The following is a 21067-nucleotide window of genomic DNA, read 5'->3' as shown; positions in this document are numbered from 1 at the left end:
AAAGTTCTTATGGGGATGTAGAAAAAAAGACACATTTAACAGAAATTGTTACACAAAAGGTGCTTACTTATCTAAAATTTATATTCAATGCAAACCAACCCACAAGCAACTACTTCATGTAAATATGAGACAAAATGCTTCACGAGAGATAAAAGCAGCTTGGAAGATAACTGTGAGTGATCACAATATTTACTGTGGTTTCTAGCCTTGGAGTATTTTTTCTAGCAACCCTAAGCTTTCCAGAGGGAGTAAAATCCATAATTTAGTATTGGCAGTAAAAACCAAGAATCTACATGATTACGACATACTCTGTACATATGGAAATGGTGGCATGTAAGACCTGTGAGTAGACAGGAATGTCACACTTCAACAGGACTGCCACAAGGGCAGGCTGCAGATCACAGCAGATGTGCTCTCTAAAGGTCAGCTATGGGTGGAAGGGTTGCTCATGAAGCAAATGGAAAAGACTCTGTACATGGTAATTCCAGCGAAATCAGGAGGATTAAATAAATATGGTAGGGTAGGATAGGATAGGACAGGACAATTTCAGATGGAAAGGAGGTACAATGATCATCTACTCCAACTACCTGACAAATTCTCGACTGACCAAAAGTTAAAGCGACTTATTAAGGGCATTGTCCAAATGCCTCTCAAGCACTGATGGGCTTGGGGCATTGATCACTTCCCTAGGAAGCCTGTTCCACTGTGTAACAACTCCCTTGGTGCTTCCTGATGTCCAGTCTAAACCTCCTGTGGTGGGCTGCACCATTCCCACACATCCTGTCACCGGATACCAGGGGGAAGAGACCAGCACCTCCTTCTTCACTTCCCATCCTCAGGGAAGCTGTAGAGATGTTCAAACTTACAAATTCATTTAAAATTCCAGTCTATAAAGTGTGACTGAGTTTGCAATACAGTGACATAAGCCTTCATTATCTATGGGAGCATTTCTACATTTGCCTAAAACATATGAAGTACTGGTAGATAGAGGCTGTAGGAGTTTTAAAGATAGCATCTACTACAATCCAATTCACATTATCTTTCCAAACAGAAAATTCAAAAATTAGGATAAAATATCCATGTATCCATGATATGAAAGCACATTTCCAAATAACACATGCTTTCTAAATCAGTGTATATTTCAGTGTTGGTTTCTTGAAACTTCCATCAAATGAAAAATCCAACCCCAGAAGCAAGAGTTACACTTAAAAGCTGCTGAGTTGGAAAATTAGGGTTTAACTCAAGTTATCAAAGTTGTTTAAACTTCATTCACTGTTAGGAGAGTTTTTGCTCTGCATTTTTGTCAAGCTTCGAAAAAGCTCAGCTCCATTAAAATGTACTCAATTCAACTCAGTTAGAATGTACAAAGACAGCATTTAAGAATTACTTTTGTTTGTCTAGCAAATGTAAAACATGTCTAACAAATATAAAACATAACGTTTATCGCTTAAATAGATAAATACAAGAAGTATCATCTAGAAGTGCTGTAACATTTTAAAAGTAAAAAATTTAAAAGCAAAAATACAGGTGGATACTTAGGTCTATTTTCAGAAATAGCTACAAAAGAATTAATAACAACCCAATTTGCATTACTGAATGCCAGGTTAACATAAATTTGCATCTCTAACTGCTAATCACTTTTGCCGACGTAATGTTCTGTCTTTTAAGTTTTCTGCATTCCAATTAGAAGTTTTCTTCTTGACGAAAATCAATTTTTGTGCTTTTCCAAATGATTTTGTTGAACTTTGAACAAGCCCACTGAAGAAAATAATTTCTTCACCAGCAGCTACTCAAGCTTCAACTAATTATGTTAAAAGCGTTTATTTGAAAGATAAATACTACAGAAATAGTAATTCCTGAAAAAGAATAAAATACTGAAATTTACCCATTCTAAAGATAACCATAATAGTAACCCCTTACTTTAATAAAATCCTGTGAATTAGTAATGAAATTTGCATTTACTTTGATGATTGTTTTACCCAGCTCTATATACCACATAATTATATGTGTTTTTCAGACATATTTAATTATATTTAATCATATTTATGTCATTATAATTTGAAAAAGGTAACTTGAGAGCAGCTTATACATTTTCAAGTACCCATAACAAGTAATGCTGGCCTAAAGACATGCCAGTTGAACACATTAAATGTTCCTTAGATAATGTCTGATCAGTATTGGACAGGACATAATTTGGGAATCAATGCTGGAGCCACAACCAAGTCTAATGGCTTGCAAATTACCATACTACACCCAAAAAAACCTTTGCCTTAGGTACACATAAGTTGATATATAAGTTTAAGTAGGCATATGTAAAAAAGGAATACATTTATTTACATTAAATTCCTGGGAGGTTAAAAAAAAAATTGTAGTCACTGTAGTCACTCTTTTGCTTTTGTTTACCTTCTCTTCAGTATTTTCCCCCTTGTAGCTTTTCTATCCCTATTCCCTGATTCTGAACTCTTTTCTTCTCTTGGTAGGTCATCCATTACCAGATGGGAACGTGACAAGTGGCAGAGATCTTGCTTACCTTTCTCACATAACACTTCCTTTTCCTGCACAGTTCATCCAGCATTCTTCACCAGCTTTAAACCCTCTAATTAAGGTGCCAGGAATGCACGCTTTTATTAATCACCCAAAATCCCAAATCACCCAAACCATATCTGGAATATGGAAACAATGCATTTCACTTGGGATTAGAAGCAGTAAGCATACACATACTGAATTACAAGCCCCATCTGGTAAGAAGTGCTGGGCAAAATGAAACTCCTGCCCTGGCTTCATCCTCAGGCTATAGGACTGTCCTAACAGCAGTGTGCTCATCACGGCATCATTGTGGGGAAAGCAATCACTCATTTACAAATGGATCTCCTCTCTTGTCCAAGAGTTTACAGGACACTCAGGAACATTTAAAACATCCAGTGGCTGCAGTTTAAGGATAGCCACCAGTGCTATCCAGTTAAATGACCCAATGATGAACAAGAAACAAGCTCTAACCTCTTTTCTGTACATTTTCTGTACATTTTCTTTACATTTTCATTCCAGAGAGTGCCACATAACCATGATTTAAAATTTTGAAGTATTATCCACTACTACACATTTATTTTCCTTAGTAAAATCTCTCAAATATGGTAACTAGGTACAGTGAGTATACTGGTCTCAAACATTTCATTTCAGCACTTTTTATTTGTAGGCACTGCTTTTATCAGTGTTCCATTACTTGCCCTGTATTTGCTGTCAAAATATTTACAAAGACGAAAATGGATGCCTACCTAACATTTGGCCTAACAATTTCAAAGGAAAAACAGTCAAATTTCTCATACTGTTCCTCATTACTATAATTATTTATTGTCCTGTGCCTCTCTTCTCTAGTAAGACAAAAGAGGTCACAGAATGATAGAATACCAGATTGGAAGGGACCTCAAGGATCATCTGATCCAACCATTCTTTGCCAAAGTACAGTCTGGTCAAGATGGCCCAACACCTGCCCCCTTGACTCTTAAACGCGTGCAGTGTTGAGGAATCCACCACTACCCTGAGGAAATTATTTCAATTATTTTCACAGTGATAGGTCTCACTGTGACAAAGTTTCCTCTTGGAATCTCTCCTGGAGTAACTTGTTCCCAAGATCCTTCATCCTTTCCATGTAACTCCTTGTAAAAAATGAGTCTCTATCCTCTTTGTAGCCTCTCTTTCCATGCTAGAACACAGTGATCAGGTCTTTCTTTCTCTTCTCAAAGCTGAAAAAACTCAATTCTCTCAGCCTTTCCTCATATGGCAGCTTCCCAGTCCTTGGATCATCTTTGTGACCCTTCTCTGGACCTTCTCCAGCCTGTCCAGATCTTTTTTAAGTAGTGGGGATGAAAACTGAACACACTACTCCAAGTGCTGAGCAGAGTGGGACAATGACTTGTTAATCTCTGCTGGTGATGGTGTTGCTGATGCAGCCCAGCACGCTGCTGGCTTTCCTGGCAGGAGCAGCACACTGCTCACTCACACTGAGCTTGCCACGGGCAGAACCCCAGCTGGCTATATCCCAGCCTGTGCTGCACTCCTGGATTATGCTTCCCCAGGTGCAAGACTTTATCTTCATGCTTCCTGAACTTTGTAAGGGCCTTGCTAGCCCACTCATAGCTAATCCAGGCCCTCCTGCAGGGTGCCTCTCCCTTCCAAAGTGCCCAGTTATTCACTCCATCTGGTATCACCAGCAACCTTTCTCAGGGTACACTTGATCCTCTCATCCAGATGACTTATGAGGATATTAAACAGCATTGGGCCCAGAACTGATCCCTGGATGATTCCACTTGTGACAGACTGTCAGTTTAAAAAGTAGCCATTGACCAGATATGTGCTGTACAAATGCCAAGTAGTTTTTAAGTTTGCTTCTATTCTGACTCTGAATATGACTCAATGACCACTCAAGACTTGACTGTAGTCTGGCCCTTATCACAGAAGTTTGCCCACAGATACAACATCATGCTGCGAGTGCCTATTTAATAACCAAATTTGCCTTAGATGTGGAAGTACTGGAAAATTTTTGATGATTTTGGTAACACTAGTGAGGAAAAACAGGCTGCAAGCAGGTCTCAAGAGCAGCTCCTACTGTGTATTTAAACATGCATATCTGGGAGTAGATTTCACAGAAGGAAAGTAAAATCAATTAGTGGTTTAATTTTCCCTTTCCCTCAATTCATTAAAAATATTAAGAGGATTATCAGGTAATAAACAGGTCCTGTCAAACAGCTTTCAATATCCTCCTGTAGCAAAATGATTCTTCATTATTAGCAGAAGAGTAAAAACGAGGCTCCTACAGAGCATAGAACCTCCACCGTCTCACCTCATATCAAATAAGATACCTGTCAGTAGCAGAAAAAAAAATTACTTATTACTTTCTGAAAAATCACCTGGAAAAAAAAGTTTGAATCTGTAACAACTCTTCATCTCTCTATGCAAATGAATTGCTAACCAAGTAAGTCAGACCAGGGACAAAGTTAATCAAAGAAGCTTAGGTAGAGGAAAAAAAAAAAAGAAGAAAAAAAAAAGAAACAAAGCAATTAATTACTGAGGACAAATGCAGTACAGCCAGAAAATGAATGAAACTGGAAAAGAGTAATGGGAAAGTACAGGAAATGAATTATTCAGGCTTCACTGATGGATGTGATGTCAAGATTGAGTAAAATACTGAGTAAACATTGAGTAAAAAACAACCTACATGAAAAGATGCTGCAGGAAAGACTAAAAATTATTCTAGTAACCCCTGATTTCCTAGTTTCTACACGGAATTCACAAAATAACAGCAGATATATGGTCCATCCATTTTTTCAGCTGTATGTTTCAAAAAAGAAGAAAACATGCCCTGAATTTGGAGTCAGACTTCAGATGAGAAAAACGGTCTGCACAGACATTTAATGAAGATTTATGAACAAAATCCTCTTTCTTTTCCATACAGAAGACTACTTAGTTGTAAATGTGAATTAAAAAATACAGTATTGTTCATTAGTGCATTTCAGGTTTAACTGATTCAAAGGGAGAGAAAAAGATACAGAGGTGTTGAGTCTGAAACACTTTGCAGAAAACTCATCACAAGTGCAAGGACTAAGATGCATCATCCATACTCCAACAAGACTGAACCAAATCATGCCAGACAAGAACAAGACCAATGCTGCTGGTGCTACATTTTCAGGAAAAACAATAGACCCACACAGCTCTGTTCTCTTCTTGCCCTTCTCTTCACTGAATAGAAGGGCAAGACTAGAAGCCAGGAGTACAAAAAGTTGAAGATGTTTATCTTTTTTCTGAACCTTGAGTAATGTGAAAAAGGTAAAGGGAGAAAACATCTTCAAAATACTGGCTGTTCTTTCATAGTCACCTGCATTTCCCTTTTATCCTCTAAAAAGGCACAGGAGTTAATCTGCAGGAGTAACTGCTATTCTCTGAACTGCTAGTAAACTGCTATTCTCAGAGCAACAGTCACTGGGAGTAGCCCATGGATGAGAAGACCATTAATTTGAACAGCTTTATTACAAGCTAAACTGGAAACTCAGCACAAAACAGGATTATTGCTTAGATCTTTGGCATAATTTTTTATTTTCTGATTAAACTCAAAGTATTCTAAGTTAACCTTGCAGAATAAAGATGTATTTTATTTCTCCCACCAAAACCCAGAAACCTATAAAACATAGTGTCACTGAAGAGGCTGCATACAAACCTCTCCAATCCCCACTAATCCATACAAAATCCACTCTGATCTATGTATATTAAATTTTCAACCATAATATAAATACCTAGAAGTCTATAAAACTGCCTTAAAAAGACAACCTTGAATCCAAGGAAGGTAAGCTTTTGAAACAACTGTTCATGGAAACAGTTTTCATATTTTGAAAGTGCATATGGCATGTTTGAGACATCACTTGAATGAGACAGTCTTAATTGATTTTTTATTTTGGAAGGAAAAAACTCATTCCATATATGGACATAGACCATTTTTGGCAACCTCTATGGTATAATTAGCCCAAGTAATCAGCAAATGGTGATATCTCAAGTTCCAGAATATGGAAGTACTGCCAAATACTGACTTCATGAAGGCAATCACTACCAGTGTTTATAAAACACCACAGTTTTGGTGGTTTTTCCTCAGAAGTTCCCATCACTCTGTGTATTAGGCAACCAGAGACAAAGAAACAAGCACAGCAAGTAGAATGGGAATACTTCCGAGGATATAAGTCAACACTACAGAATAAAAAAGGGTATAAAATAGAGTTTGCTCCAAACATCTACCAAAAAGTCTTCTTTATCCTCAAAAATACACCACATCTCTCTGCGATTCCTGGACTGGGTTCTTAGAACAGGCAAGCAATTTCAAATGGAACTATGAGTTAAGGCAGTGCTCAGAACTTTGCAAAAAGACTTTGACAACATCCTTGGAACTCCTTTATTACTGCCAGCAGTACAGTAAACCTACAAGTATTTATGAAGCACTTATGTCAGTTCAGTGCAGCTCATGGTTTATATTCTAATCCCTGATAAACGTTTAGGCAGTGCAGGACATCTCACCAAAATGTAAATGTCATCTTGTAATCTCTCTTACAGGATAAAATTACATATTTAATGTGTAAAAGGAATAGGACAAAGCACAGACATGGAAATATGGATTTTCAGGAAAACACTACAAAAATAGAATCTTGGGCCTCCTGAAGTATTTTAATGCAGAACCTTAAGAAGAAATCATGAAATGGAGTACACGAATTTATCTAAGTCTTATGACTTTATCTGCAGGCAACTATAGGAGAAAGGATAAAAAGAAGCTTAGTTTTTCAGTATTCCTAAATACACAATAATGGAAAAATATTTTATAAAATATATATGGAAGTTATGATATTCTATGAAATGCTCTTATTTTGACACCTGAAAAAGATGCTTTTAAAAATATATATATATCTGTAGAGAAGTTCTGCTGAGAGCTTACCTATTTACACCTGGTTTTTAATTTGAAAAATTAGTATTTAATAACCACTCTTCCAATAATAATCACTTTTCAGTGGGCTGTGGAGGAGTAAGTAGTGAATGTTCATGCAAAGGAAGACAGTATGCCTTACCCTGAGCCTCTGAACTTGACAGCCTTGTTTCTCTGTCATCTTCAGAAAGTGACTGAAGTTCGATTCATCAAGCAGGATATACACTGCAATTCCTCTAGTAGATGCTTCCACGATTTCTCTAAAAATATCCACATCTGTAAACATGTCCATAACAATGGCAATGACCTGAATCAAACAGGAAAGACACAAATTATTGTATTGTATAAATCATATATAGAATTCTTCACTGAAGCCTGCACTGAGCAGCAAATACACTAATATTTTTACACATTAAAATGTTCTAATTCCTATGTAGTTCCACTAAACCTGAAAGCTTTGAAGACCACTGGATCTTCTTTTTGAGAAATCAAGTGAGCACCTGGGTGATGTTTGCCACAAGTACCAAAGTCCAGCAAAATGAGTTGTGGGTTGTCTTGATTTTGTCTGGAATCAAGATGATTTTGTTCCTAATAGATTGTACCATGCTGTGGCTGGGACTTAGCACAAGAAAACTGTTAATAACAAGCTGATGTGGTTGTTGCTAAGTAGAGTTTACCCCAAGTGAAGAACTTATCAGTGTTCCATGCTCTGCCAGTGAGCAGGTGCATAAGAAACCAGGAAGAAGCACAATCAGGACAGCTGACCCAAACTGGCCCAAGGGATATTCCACACTGCAGAATGTCAGGGTCAGGGTGCAAACTGAGGGGAGTTGGCTGGGAGGGGCCCATCACTGCTCAGGGACTCTCTGGGCATTGGTCAGTGAGTGGTGAGCGACTGTAATGTGCATCACTTGTTTTATTGGGCTTTACCTCTCCCTCTCTCTCTCTCTTATCCTTTTACTTACAATTATTGTTATAAATACCAATCATATCCTTTTATTATTATAATATTTTACTTTCTGTGTAAAAATGTACTTTACTATAGTAAATTTACTTATTCAATTATTAATCTGTTCTTATCTTTACCCGCAAGGGTTTACTTCTTTCCAGTTCTCTACTCCATCCCACTAAAGGGGTGAATGAGCAAGTGGGTGTGTGGAACTTGGTTGCTGGCTGGGGTTAAACCATGACATGGGTGTGTGTAGTGACTGGTTTTATGAGGGAAAAGGAAACTCAGTAAGGGTTCCCTCCCAGAAAGGGAGGGAAAAACAGCAATACAAATGCTGTGGAAAAACCTTCAAAATACAATTCCATGATGCATTAAAAAAAAAAAATCAGATAAAATTTTTGTACCTTGAAGCAGCTAATAGGCAGACACTGAAGAGCTGGAGGCACTCTTACTGGGACAAAATGTTCTCAGCCTGTGAGAGCTTGGTTCAAGAAGATCAGCATGCTGAACACCAGCTGCCAACACCCTTCAATCCACAGGGATAAAGCAAGTGTGTCTGATTTGGAAAAGCAATGTCCCTCTAGTGGTATTTTGGATATACATATATAGAAATGTTGTACTGTTGACATAACTTTAGTAATTTGGGAAGAACTACTGTTGAAACGTGAAAGGAAATAAGAGGAAGAACCAGGGTCTGTGTAACTTGTAAAGGTATTATTTTTATCCACTAGTATTTTCATGACAAGTTCCAATGAGATGTCTTAGGTGCAAATTCAAACCAAATAAAACCTTTCACAGATATCAGAGCAGGTTTTACCATTTTCACTAATCTTTAAACTACCTATACATCAACTTTAAAGGTGTAATTGTTAAGTTGCAAGTACTCATCTTATTCTAGAACTGAAATATTTACCTCACACAGGTAAATGCTGTTGCACACAACCAGGTAAAAGTTATGTCTCCAGTCAGTTGTACAAATTACCTTTTTTGAATCCCACCTGCTTAGAACTAAAAGCTTCATTTATGCTGAACATGTAATTAAATCACTAGAACTATAAATGAGAGAAGACTTACATAAAGCAAAAGTAAAATAACAATGAAAACAACTAGAAAAGTAAAAAGACAACTCCCGAATAAGAGAAAAGGAACGAACTTGGCCTCTTCATTACATGTCACCTGGCAATAAAGTCTTCACAAATCCACCAGTCAAAGAGGAACTGAATAGCATCAAAGAATTCCATTCTTTTGAATATCTTAAGTAACATGCCAATGCACTACCTCATTTTCTTTACTGACTTTTTGAAAGTAAAACCTAAACGTGTTTTTCTCCAGTACAGAATATGTTTCTTTATCTGAGGACTGAAAACATGAATGTTTATCTTGACTCCAAGGATCTCATCACTTTCAGACTGCACCTTCTGCTTGGTCTTGTTTCTGAGATATACAGTGTTAACTGAACAAGGCAACCCTGTTTATTCATCTGTCTTGTTTCACTTGTGTCTGAGAAGAAAACTGCCAAGACAGATCAAATATGGTAGGTAAAGACCAGCAAATAACCTGTTCTCAAATTTGAGTCTGTTTCATTACCTGTTTACCCCTTCCTCTGAACTCCCTAATTTCTTCCTAGAATTTTCTTTTCTTCAGATCTTCAAGGAATGGGTGCCCATTGCATTCTAGGATCAATTTAAACGTAAGAAAAAAATCCTGAATAGATTCATTAGTGTTATACACTGATACAAGTACATCCATTTGTGTATTTCCTACAAACCAGAGGTGACTCTTCTTGAATGTCCTCATTACGCTGCCCATTTACTCTTAGCAACACTCAACACTCAATTAAACACAAACATAACTAGGCTTGGCTGCTGGAGAAGAGTGCCAAATTTGAACAATGCATACAATACACATATGATACATGCAATATGTAAAAAGTCATTAAGAGTGATAAGGTAATTTCTGCATACTGATTTCCATAAACCAAAACAGATGTTTGACCCTAAACTATAAATTTTCATTCAGAAAGAGTGGATTCCATAAAGGTCATGGAACAGTCTGGCCTTTAAATGTATTAAACTTCCTTTTTTTTTTTTCCCCCTTTTAATAGGGGTGTGTGTACATTTCTCCTGTTTCCATATTTTGCAGCAGAAGGGAGTATTGCACATGGGAAAAGACAAAGCAAATACAGTATTCAAGGTTCCAAGTTTTGATTAATTAAGGAGACCAAGATTAGGAAATTACTTCAGTGAGGTATTCTATAATGTGTACCTACCTTTAATTAAAGCTGCAAAACCAGCTGCAGGATTAGTTACTTGCTGCATCACTTTGGAAGAAAAGATTCCACTGCTGTGTTTTTACTTTTGTTTTTGCAATTGCAGAGCTAATTTCCACCCTGGTACTTACAAGAACACAACAGTGGATTCCAGCAAGGAAGAAAAACTGATATAATTCAAACTGCAGAAATACCTCAGAAAATTGCCTATTCCATACATCCTGTTTCTTTTAGTCATAACAATACTATACTGAGTCAAGAAAACCTCCTCAAGGCAGAAAGCTATAATGTCATACAGGAGGTTTCCTTACAAACTACCTTTTTTCCAAAGCATATTTGTCTTCCACAATGCAAAGATCTTTTTAAAAGGAACCACTCATGCTTTTGAAGCAAATACTGTGGCCTTCCAACCATTCCAGGAAAACTGGATGGGTACAGCAGTTTTTTGATGAAAGCACCAGAATTCTGTGAGAACTTTCCAAACCTTGTCAAACTGATTATCACCCTGATCAAAAATGACCCTCATTTGGGAACGGCTAAGCAAGCATGTTACAGGAAGGAGAAAATAGTTGATAGAGCAGACACTTGCTGTACATAACATCACACAGCACTGAAATTATGCACAGCAAGAGGGAACTATCACCACCTGGGTGGGTACTGGATAGAAGAGAACATTTCAATGATCAACTAAAAGTGAAGACAATGCAGAAACCAGTTTTTATGCTAGCGTTCTTCTCCCAGAATTATCTTTTGATTGTCACTGCTAGTATTTTTATCTTATCTACCCATTCTTCTTTTTTTTTTTAAGTGATGATTATTTTTTAAGCTTAAAATTTGGTTTCAATGACATCCTTACAGAACAAGAAAATCTGCTAAAGTCAATAAGCACAAAATTACTCCTAAGGACTCTGACAGGATGATCAATTTAACTGGAGGCCGCAGTAGAGCCATATGCTATTATCCTTCTTACTGTCTTGACACTAAGACTATGCTTTGCAACAGAAAAGTAAACTATACACCATTCTTTGGCATTTAAAAACATGTAAATACAGAGAGGAAAGTATAATTTTGTTGAATAGAACTATTTTTATGTAAATATCCTAAACGGATCTTTTTCAGAAAGCTGATTTATTTAATTTGCATGTTAGTGAGGAAAGTACCATTTTAAAGCTCAGTATCTCTAAACTATCATCACTCTGTACAAATACAGAGTATTCTTTTCATTCTTTCAAAGTTCTTAATCTTCAATTTCAGTAAATGACAGACTCCTATAAAAAGTACCAGTGACAAGGTTCATGAAAGACACATATACATTTCTTTGTTGGTTAAAACAAGAAGCTATAGCTGGAATATCCTGCATATCCTTGATAAACAGGAGATTATGTACATGGTAACATGGCAACAGAGTGGATAACTGACATAATGGAGGCAATGTTCAGTTCTGTGGCGCCTGTTATGCTACATGGTAAGTTACTGCTACTTTGGGCCCATCCATGTGCATTGTAACTGCTTAGATAGTTCTCACCTTCAGAAACTAACTCTATTCAGAGGCTTATCCAGAAAGAAATTGCCAATTCCAACAGTTTCACTTATCAATAAACATCTCCTGAGCGTGTCCAGGGAAGGGCCACCACCAAGAGGGCACTGTCCCTCTGCAGACCACATGAAGGAGCTGGATTGTTCAGTCTGGAGCAAAGACGGTTTCAGGGAATCTTACAGCAGTTCCTGGTACTTTACAGGGAAGTTCTCAAGGGACAAGGTCAGGTTCTTTGCAGTGGTGGCAGGACAAAAGACAATGGTCACACTGAAACGAGAGCAGTTCTGCCTGGATATAGGGAACCCCTTATTCCCACAAGAACACCCCAGCAGTACAGCAGGTTGCCCAGAGTGGTCCAGTTTGCATTCCTGGAGGTTTTCAAGCCCCTGCTGGATAAAGCCCTGGGCAACCTGTTCAGATATTACCACTAGCCATGCACTAAGCAGGAGGCCGGGCTGGAGACTTCCAAACTGACCAAAGGCTGCAACTCAATGATTCAGAGATCTTCATTCCCACCATTTTCAAAATGAAAGCAAATTCTGCCATGTTTGGCAGTCATTATAAACTTTGCTGTGAGGCCTAAAGAAAACAAACAGGTACTATAAAAAGAGAACACAGAGAAATAAAGGAGTTTTTCTGCTTTACTTCTTCCATTCTTGATAAGAAAAAATAAGTGGATTTTAATCTTCATTGAGTTTTAGGACATCAAAGTGAACCTTTTTAAATAAGTGTGTGCTGAAATTCAAGCATAAATGTAACAAAAGGCCTTTACTGCTAGCACTCAGTAAGTCTACTTTGTGAACTCTTGACAGTTTCATTATCTCAGCATTACCACTTCTTTCACAAATATGAATTATGATTCTCCAGGTTATATATTGCAGTGTGTGTCATTTAGCAACTCCTTTGCTATAAACAGTAAAAATACAGGAGTCCTCTACTCAAACTGCTTGCTTAGGGCAGGCTTTACAAGGGACACCTACCAATATCAATAACCTAGTAAAGAATAATGCTGAAGATCTACCCTACACTGCAAGAGTATTGATTTCTTTTAACCCACATGCAGCTTACTTTGGGCATTACATGACAAAAATCCATACTGCTGTGCAGTGCTTTAAATGTCACCACCCTTTCTCACCCCAAGAATAGAGAAGCACATCACTGACAGAATTATTAATTCTATTTTCATTGACCTTTGTTACTCCAGTCCTCTTTTTGCAGATCTCTGTTTTGGGGAGAATCTCCTTGAGGCACAGGCTCAGTGCTATGTGAGTCTGGCCCTTCTCAGAGAGCAGGCAATTCCAACAGAGCAGAAGGAGGATTCAGGGCTGTGTACCATGCTGCTAGAACACGAGGCAGGCAGCTAATGGACTGCTGAGTTTCTGGCATCAGAAGAGGAAAATTTGGTGGTCAATGCAAACAACCTCCCTCTAGTACGCTATATAATATGTCCCACAAATTATTGTGGTTCTTTTCTCAATTATATTATGTTGGTTTTTATGGTTGAGGGTTTAGGTCCAGTTTACTTTTCCTGCAATTCATATTAACAGCTCCCTAATAAATCATCTGTTATCCTTACATTCTGGCACTGTTGCTCACACCAGAGTGCTTCTAAGAAATAAGTTCATTAATTTGGTATTAATTTGCAAAATTGAAGACAGCCCTGAAATGCTTTGCACAACACATCCTTTTATGGCAAAGTCTACTTTGAAACCATTTGTCCTGGATGAATTGCTGAGGTCTCACAATACAGTAACAAATGAGAAGTCTTCCAATAAAGTGCCAAAGTGTAATGTAATGAGGGAAGCCTTGCTCTGTAAATACAGGCTAATGCAATAATATAAATAGTAATCAACCATCTGAGTATTATCCATTCTCCTACAATTTCTGTGGCAATATAATGGAACAAATACTGAGATTATTTATACCTATGCAACATTCATGAAATTAATATCACTACTTGTTGCATTGTCACTACTTGTATTATCATCATAATTGACCCCCTGAGATCTTATTTAATATATTTAATTTGGCTCTACAGACACAGAGCAATATACCATAACTATGCAGTGTACTTGGAAATGTTCTCCCACTATTGCATTCTTTAAAAGCAATTTAATTAACTACAGGGTGAAGTCTGGCACTTCATTATCACAAGCAGCTACACCACCTCAGAATCTGCTCTCCTAACCCTCACTTATCCTCTTTCCCTCCTCCTGCTCCAAATTAGTTCTATCATTTATTCTGAGGATAGAAAAACACATGCTCTCAGAACCAAGTACACCTTCTGTTCTGATCACCAAGCCTCATTTTATCATGCCACGTATCACCTACAAAATCTAAGAATTTTAAAGTAAAAACTAAGTGTATGTGCAATAAAAATTAACTTCCAACAGGTACATGAGCAATCCTCAATAACCTTAATAGTTTTTCCCTGCAACAGGACATGACAAAAGCTCAACATCAACACAAAATCATATAAATAAGTTCACTGTCCAGAAAACATAAACTAAACTTTTAGCTATCTCCTGCAACAGAACAAGAAAAACCAATGCAAACTATTAGAAAATTATGAAGGTGGGTAACCACATAAGGCAACTATACAAATAATTTTCACAGAATTCACAGAATGACAAGGATGGAAGTGACCTTAAAGATTGAGTCCAACCCATGCCCAAACATCTCACTAAACCATGAGACCAAGTGCCACATCCATTCTTTTCTTAAACACATCCAGGGATGGTGACTCCACCACCTCCCTGGACAGACCATTCCAGTACTTTACCACTCCTTCTGTAAAAAACTTTTTCCTAATATTCAACCTATATTTCCCTTGGCACAGCTTAAGACTGTGTCCTCTGGTTCTCTCAGTTGCTGCCTGGAGAAAGAGACCAACCCCCAGCTGACTACAGCCGCCTTTCAGGGAGTTGTAGAGAGTGATAAGGTCACCCCTGAGCCTCCTTTTCTCCAGACTAAGCAACCCCAGCTCCCTTTTAAACTGCGTTTACCTGTGCAGTCCATATGGTATCTGTTCTGTCCAAGAAACACACAAAAAAGATGTGCAGTAGGGGAACTTTCTAGCTACCAGTAACAGGGGAAAATGTTCTGATTCTATTGGTGAAGAGTAATATGACAATAAAAACAGGAGCTCTGAGAAAGGATGCAATTTTACTTTGAAAAACACTGGGAAGATCAAATTTTTACAGTGAAGAATCTTCTTAAAACTACACGAGAATTCTGCCTTTTGCTCAATTTGGGAACTTTTGTATAGCTTAATAAGTCTAAAAAAAGCAGATCAGAAGACCAGCATTAGATCTTCGACAGGTGAAACTAAAACCAAAGCAAAAGTAAAGTTTTCTAAAATGGAAATAAGTCTGTTTTCTCTGAAAAGTGAATGTATAGGAGCCTTCTGCATTACCTTTCAGAAAGCTATTGCAGGCCAAGCTAACAAGTCCTTACCTAACACCACCTTAAAGTGACGCCTTGTCTGTCACCCCTTGAAACTCACACAACTGGGAATTTTATCTTGCAAAACCAATGGGAGTGAGCTACCTTAATTCTATAAATGTGATGTTTATCCATGAGTTTGGTAGTTGTTATTCTAGCTGAAGGATTAGTAAGAACTCATCGTGAGCTGACCAAATCACAGGAGATACCTCCTCACTCTAGCCAGCAGCAGAGGCAGTAATTCCTCTGAAGCTTTACTTCCACACAGGCAGAACTGAGTGTCAGCAAGTCATGGCAACGAGAAGATGAAAGGGGATATTCCAGGGATTCTTCACGGGACATTCCAAAGAGCATTCATAAACCTAATCCTTGGAATGAAGGATCTGCAAAGAAACGGCTGCTACTCAGTGCTGGGACACCATAGACAAGAAAGTATTTACCTAAATCTGCAAAAATCTGTCATGCATGATTAAAACAACAGGCGTTCACAATGCTCAATTTTAACACTTTCCTTCCTGCTTGCAGTGCTCCCATCAACCATTAAAATGCCTTAGGTATTTAGCAAGCAAGTTGTGTTCTGTCACTGAGAACAGAAGCAGGCAGAGGTCCTACAGAAAAGGACATAAGGCAGCACAGAAAATCCTTATCCTTGGCAAGATGGAGGGAATGCATTAGGGACCTTCCTCTGCCCTTTCTTCTTTTGCCATTGGTATTGCTGCTGTATTCCCAGAGCCATGTGGGCTGCAGCTGGTTGGGTAGCAAGATTATAATATTTGTATTTAGCCCTTCAGAATGTTCATATTCAGTTGTTATGTTGAGAAGCTGCCAAGCTTTTTCTGAGGAAAGCACTTCAGAAAGGAAATGCCAGGATTTCTGACGGCCTACGACTCTGCTATACCACAATGGAAATTCATGACAAAAACCAAAGGTACTTCTCTAGCCTCTGGCTTTCTCTATGATGAATTTCAAAGACTTGCTGCTTCAGAAATACTTTTTTTATTTAAAAGAGTATTAACAGCTTCAATATGAGGGTTCTCATGGGATCCTTAATATTTAGTGAATGTTTAGGCTACTTGAATTAATATTATAATGTTATACTTTTTTTTTAATTTCTTTATAAGTAGAAGCACTTAATTATTCATGTGTGTATTTAGTGACTGCACAAAACCAAACAACGCACAGCAGTGTGATAAGTCTCAATTATTTTATTTAAAAGTCTCAGTAGTATGAGTTACTACTACAAGGTTAAAAACTCCTTCAATACCTGAAATTATTATCTCACACCTGAGAACAAGGGAAAGGGATACCTCAAATGCAGGGAGGGATAAGGGAAGGCAAAGGGACAAAACCTTTTTTTAAAATGTACGAAAATTGTCCTTTCAAATTACTCCTGCTTAAAAATGCTCCTCATGCCACAGTAAACTAGATTGGACATTAATACTTCTAAGGGCTTTTCCTGTGATTTCTTTCAAGAAATGTTAAAATAACTGACTGCTTATCAAAGAGTCAAAGTAAATGTATGAGATTTCAGCTACTCTAGATAACAATTCTAGAGAATATTTTAGGGGTTTGCCACTTTTAACGGTACATTTTGGTGGGGTTTCTTAGATTAGGAATGATGTTCTGAGTCAGTCTTCCTTCCCACTGATTCATTTTGGTTTCCTCAAGAGTCCTGTACACATTTTCAACACTAAACCCCTCTTCCTGAGAGTTTATATATTGAAAAATGCTCGACAACATATAAAACGCCACAATATAAATGAACATTTACAGGGTGTAAACTTTAATCTATAACAGAAGCATTTCCTAAAGTATAGAATTTTGTTGGCATTTGTTAATTAGTCACTTGGAAACAATGAAAGATTCTCTTCATCAAAGGCAGATTTATAGGAAGAAGAGATGATTCAGACCAACTTCTCTAGACCAGGAAGGATAATTTTGCTTTTAAGTTTGCTTATGCAACAGCTGTGTACTGTTTGTCATCCTTAGGACCTTAATAGTAAACTGCCTGAAATCCCTTGCTCTTGCTTACAAGAATAAGTAGGTACAACAGGAACAACTTGCACAGAAGAGAATCCAAGAAGAAAGGCAGGTATGTAACACAGGGGTGGAAACTACTGACTGACTCCACAGTAGATGCTGGAAAAGAATAGAGCTAAATGAAAGTAAGGGTCTCAAAAGGAGGAAACACTTATTTTTGCATTTATATGCACATGAAAATTTTGGTGTATCCAAGTCAGCAGACAAATCTGATGTGTTTCAGAGTGCCTTATGATTTAGAAAGATAGACTTTGGAATACCTATATGCAGTATATTAGACACAGTCCACATGGATGGCCTATCAACATTTTTAGCAAGTGGAAAAATAAAAGCATACAGTTGAGGAAGACCTGTAGGCCATGTACTGCTAAGTCCACAAGTCTTACACCAGGGTGACCCTGCATCAAGCAAACACAAATTCATGCAAAGACTAATAATTTCTAACATGGAACGCACTGCATCCGAGAGAACACAAATCTATTTTTGTAGGCAGTGCCCAATTTAAAACAACAACAATAACAAAAAATCCACCAAAAAAAAAAACCCAAAAAAACCCAAAAAACCAAACCAAACCAAACAAAAAAAAGTTCAATCACTAGATTTCAAATCAGTGAAAGGCTGAAGAACAATGAGCATGACCTGATTATATAACTGACTTTATGACCTTGATACTGAGAAACAAGTCCTAATTATATCATTAATTGTTGAAGGTTAGTCCTCTATAAACACTCAAAACTTCTTCCAAAAGGTAGACTGCATAAGAACACTGGTAGAAGAAACTGTTGCAGAGGTAAGTGTAGGAAAAAAAAGAAGAATAAAAAATTGGGAGTCCTTGCAGAAGACACTGTTTTATGTCCATCGAACCCCAAATGAGCTAAAAGCAATTCTGGTTAAAAAACTCCTCTGGTTCATGGTCTAGAGAATGTAATACTGAAGTGAAGAAAGGAAGCCTCAACAGAGGCTCCTGTTAATCTTTGGAAAATAGTGACATAATTTCTTTGTCTTTAGGTTAAGAAGAAGCATTACAGTCTACTGCAATAGAGTAATATTTGTTGCAGCTGCAATTAGCAGCCTGACCTGGATGGATCACATGCAAGACAGCAAAATAATTTTGCTGTTGGTCCTTTTTAATTAAACATTTGAGTATCAGGGAAATAATGCTTATGGCCACAATTCAAGAAACAGCTTGATGACCCCAAGCTGGTTGCTCAACCTGACTTCTGAAAGGAAGACCAACAAAAGAGTCAATTAATACAGAAATGAAGGCTAATCACATATTTAGGGAACGGTAAATGGGAAAACACCTTTTCAAATATTGCTTATTTCATCCATTTTCAAAATACAGCTTTTGTATTCAGCTACATCCATGTGATTGAGAGGAGTCAGTAAGAGACACGAGGTATACACACTTAAGGACTGGTTATTGGCCAGATGTATAAACTAGTTGTCCAATGAAAACATTTTGATTGCATGTATTTCTAGCAGCCTGTAAGGCTCAATGATATTAAAGATTTTCATACAGTTGTCACAAAAGGGGAAGCAAAACCAGTATAATTCACAGATTATTATGGCCTATTTCTGTTCCCCCTTCCTTCTGTGACTGCCTCGCCTTACTACCCTCTTCCCTCGACCTCCCCCCTTCCACTTCACTCCCTTAATTCTTTCTTTTCCCTTCCTGTCCCTTCTTCCCTCTTTCAATGGAGTAACTCCAAATGGATTTAAATTTGAGACTGAAAAGAAACTGATATTGGATACTGAATGTGGGCTTAAAATGGGCTCCTATGCATTTTATACAAGCTTAAAAATACTCCCCTTTTTATTCTACATTTTATGACTATACGCTTACGATATTCACAACAAAGGTTTGATTCCTGCTACAACTATGATTTGCTTCCATGCTACTAATTTCAAGTTCTATAGATGTACTTAAATATGTTTAAGGAGGTGAACTCAAGCAGTAATATGGTTAGAATAAACCAGAAAAATACAGAATGCAGGCTGTTTAAAATTACTGGTCACAGGTCAGTAATGGGTCAGTATAAAGGAAAGCCAGTGATCCTCTGGTATAAATAAGAGAGGACGAATAATGAAAATTTCCTGCAAGGTTTAGCTCTGCCAGATTCTCTGTTCACCTTCAAAATTTTTCCAGTATAGCTACATGACATAGTAAAACGCATTTATAAGTAAAAATAGAATGACTGGACAACACCTGTAGTAACATTTATGTTGCAAAAAATGCAACAGCAATTATGTCAGATCTCTATTCTGAAACATATATCACAGACATAAGGTAAGCCTGCATTAAGTCCATATGGCACACAGTTACATCTGAATGCCAGTAAACAACCTAATCAGTTGATTTAAACTATTTACTTTTTTAAACATGCTGCCAATTGAGCAGGAACCTTCCCTGATACTCAAGAGAAGCAGATTACACCACCTGCTCATAGAGCAGCCACAGCTACTTGTGCAACATATTGCTAATGACTGTGTGCTGGCAGACTGCATTTCAATTTCACCTATTTAAGACAGGTTTTGAAACTAATTAATTAATTGTTGTCTGCAAATCATGTTCAGGTCCTCAGGTGAAATCCATTACCCTGGCATGCCAGGTTATTTATTATAGATTAAATGAAAAAGGAAAAAAATAATTGCAGACTAGTCTGAAAGCATCGGCAGAATGTCCTAAAGATAAGAAAAGATTAGTCTTGTTAATAAGTAATTATGTGCAGCTTTTCAGGAAGAAAACAGATTTAAATTTTTATGCACAATAACATATGGAGCAAGACATCTGAAATAGTAGGGAAGCAATTATAGAAACCCTGCTCAAACCTTCTGTGAAGCAAACTGAAATGAAGAAGATAAGTAATGCTGCAATTCTTGTAGCCCCAGTGGAGTGAATCGTGAATTGGAACTAAACAAGGTACTAGCAGAATTTAATTTCTGGTCAAATGCAGCACTTAAAAAATACAACAGTAAAACATTTACAAATAATTTTTTTTTATCAAAGAGTTATAATTTCAGTACCAATTTTATACTTTAAAAATACTGTATTTATAAAAATTATTTAAATTTTTAAATCCTTTAAAAGCTTTTTAAGTGAAACCTGACAATTCTTGTTTGAGTGTGAATCCTGCACAGGTAGTGAAGTATTTGAGGGAGTTGCAAGTCAAGGGATAATAAATGGAATTAAAAGACACAAGTGGAAAAATTTTTAAGAAAAATTTCTTTCTTATTTGTTTCTGCCAGGTTTTTGCTCAACTGATCTTTTGCCTCTGTGTGAGCTGACTTTTGAATAACCATCTCTGTCAAGGAAGAAGCAATACAGCTTTACAATTATCTTGGTGACACTATTATTTTGAAAATGCAGTTAGC

The 21067-nt window shown here is 37.3% G+C and overlaps 1 protein-coding gene across 1 annotated transcript in view; it reads right to left on the bottom strand.

Annotated features, from left to right (window-relative positions):
• FAM83B (family with sequence similarity 83 member B) overlaps nucleotides 1-21067 on the bottom strand; it is a 44471-nt gene that overhangs the window by 5441 nt on the left and 17963 nt on the right. The window contains exon 2 of the mRNA XM_036381072.1: nucleotides 7596-7760. Within this exon, the coding sequence (XP_036236965.1) occupies nucleotides 7596-7760 (165 nt within the window). The remainder of the gene's footprint in view (nucleotides 1-7595; nucleotides 7761-21067) is intronic.

Source organism: Molothrus ater, chromosome 3 (genome assembly GCF_012460135.2).
Source record: "Molothrus ater isolate BHLD 08-10-18 breed brown headed cowbird chromosome 3, BPBGC_Mater_1.1, whole genome shotgun sequence".
Lineage (NCBI taxonomy): Eukaryota > Metazoa > Chordata > Aves > Passeriformes > Icteridae > Molothrus > Molothrus ater.
This window is presented reverse-complemented; position numbering and strand designations above follow the sequence as displayed.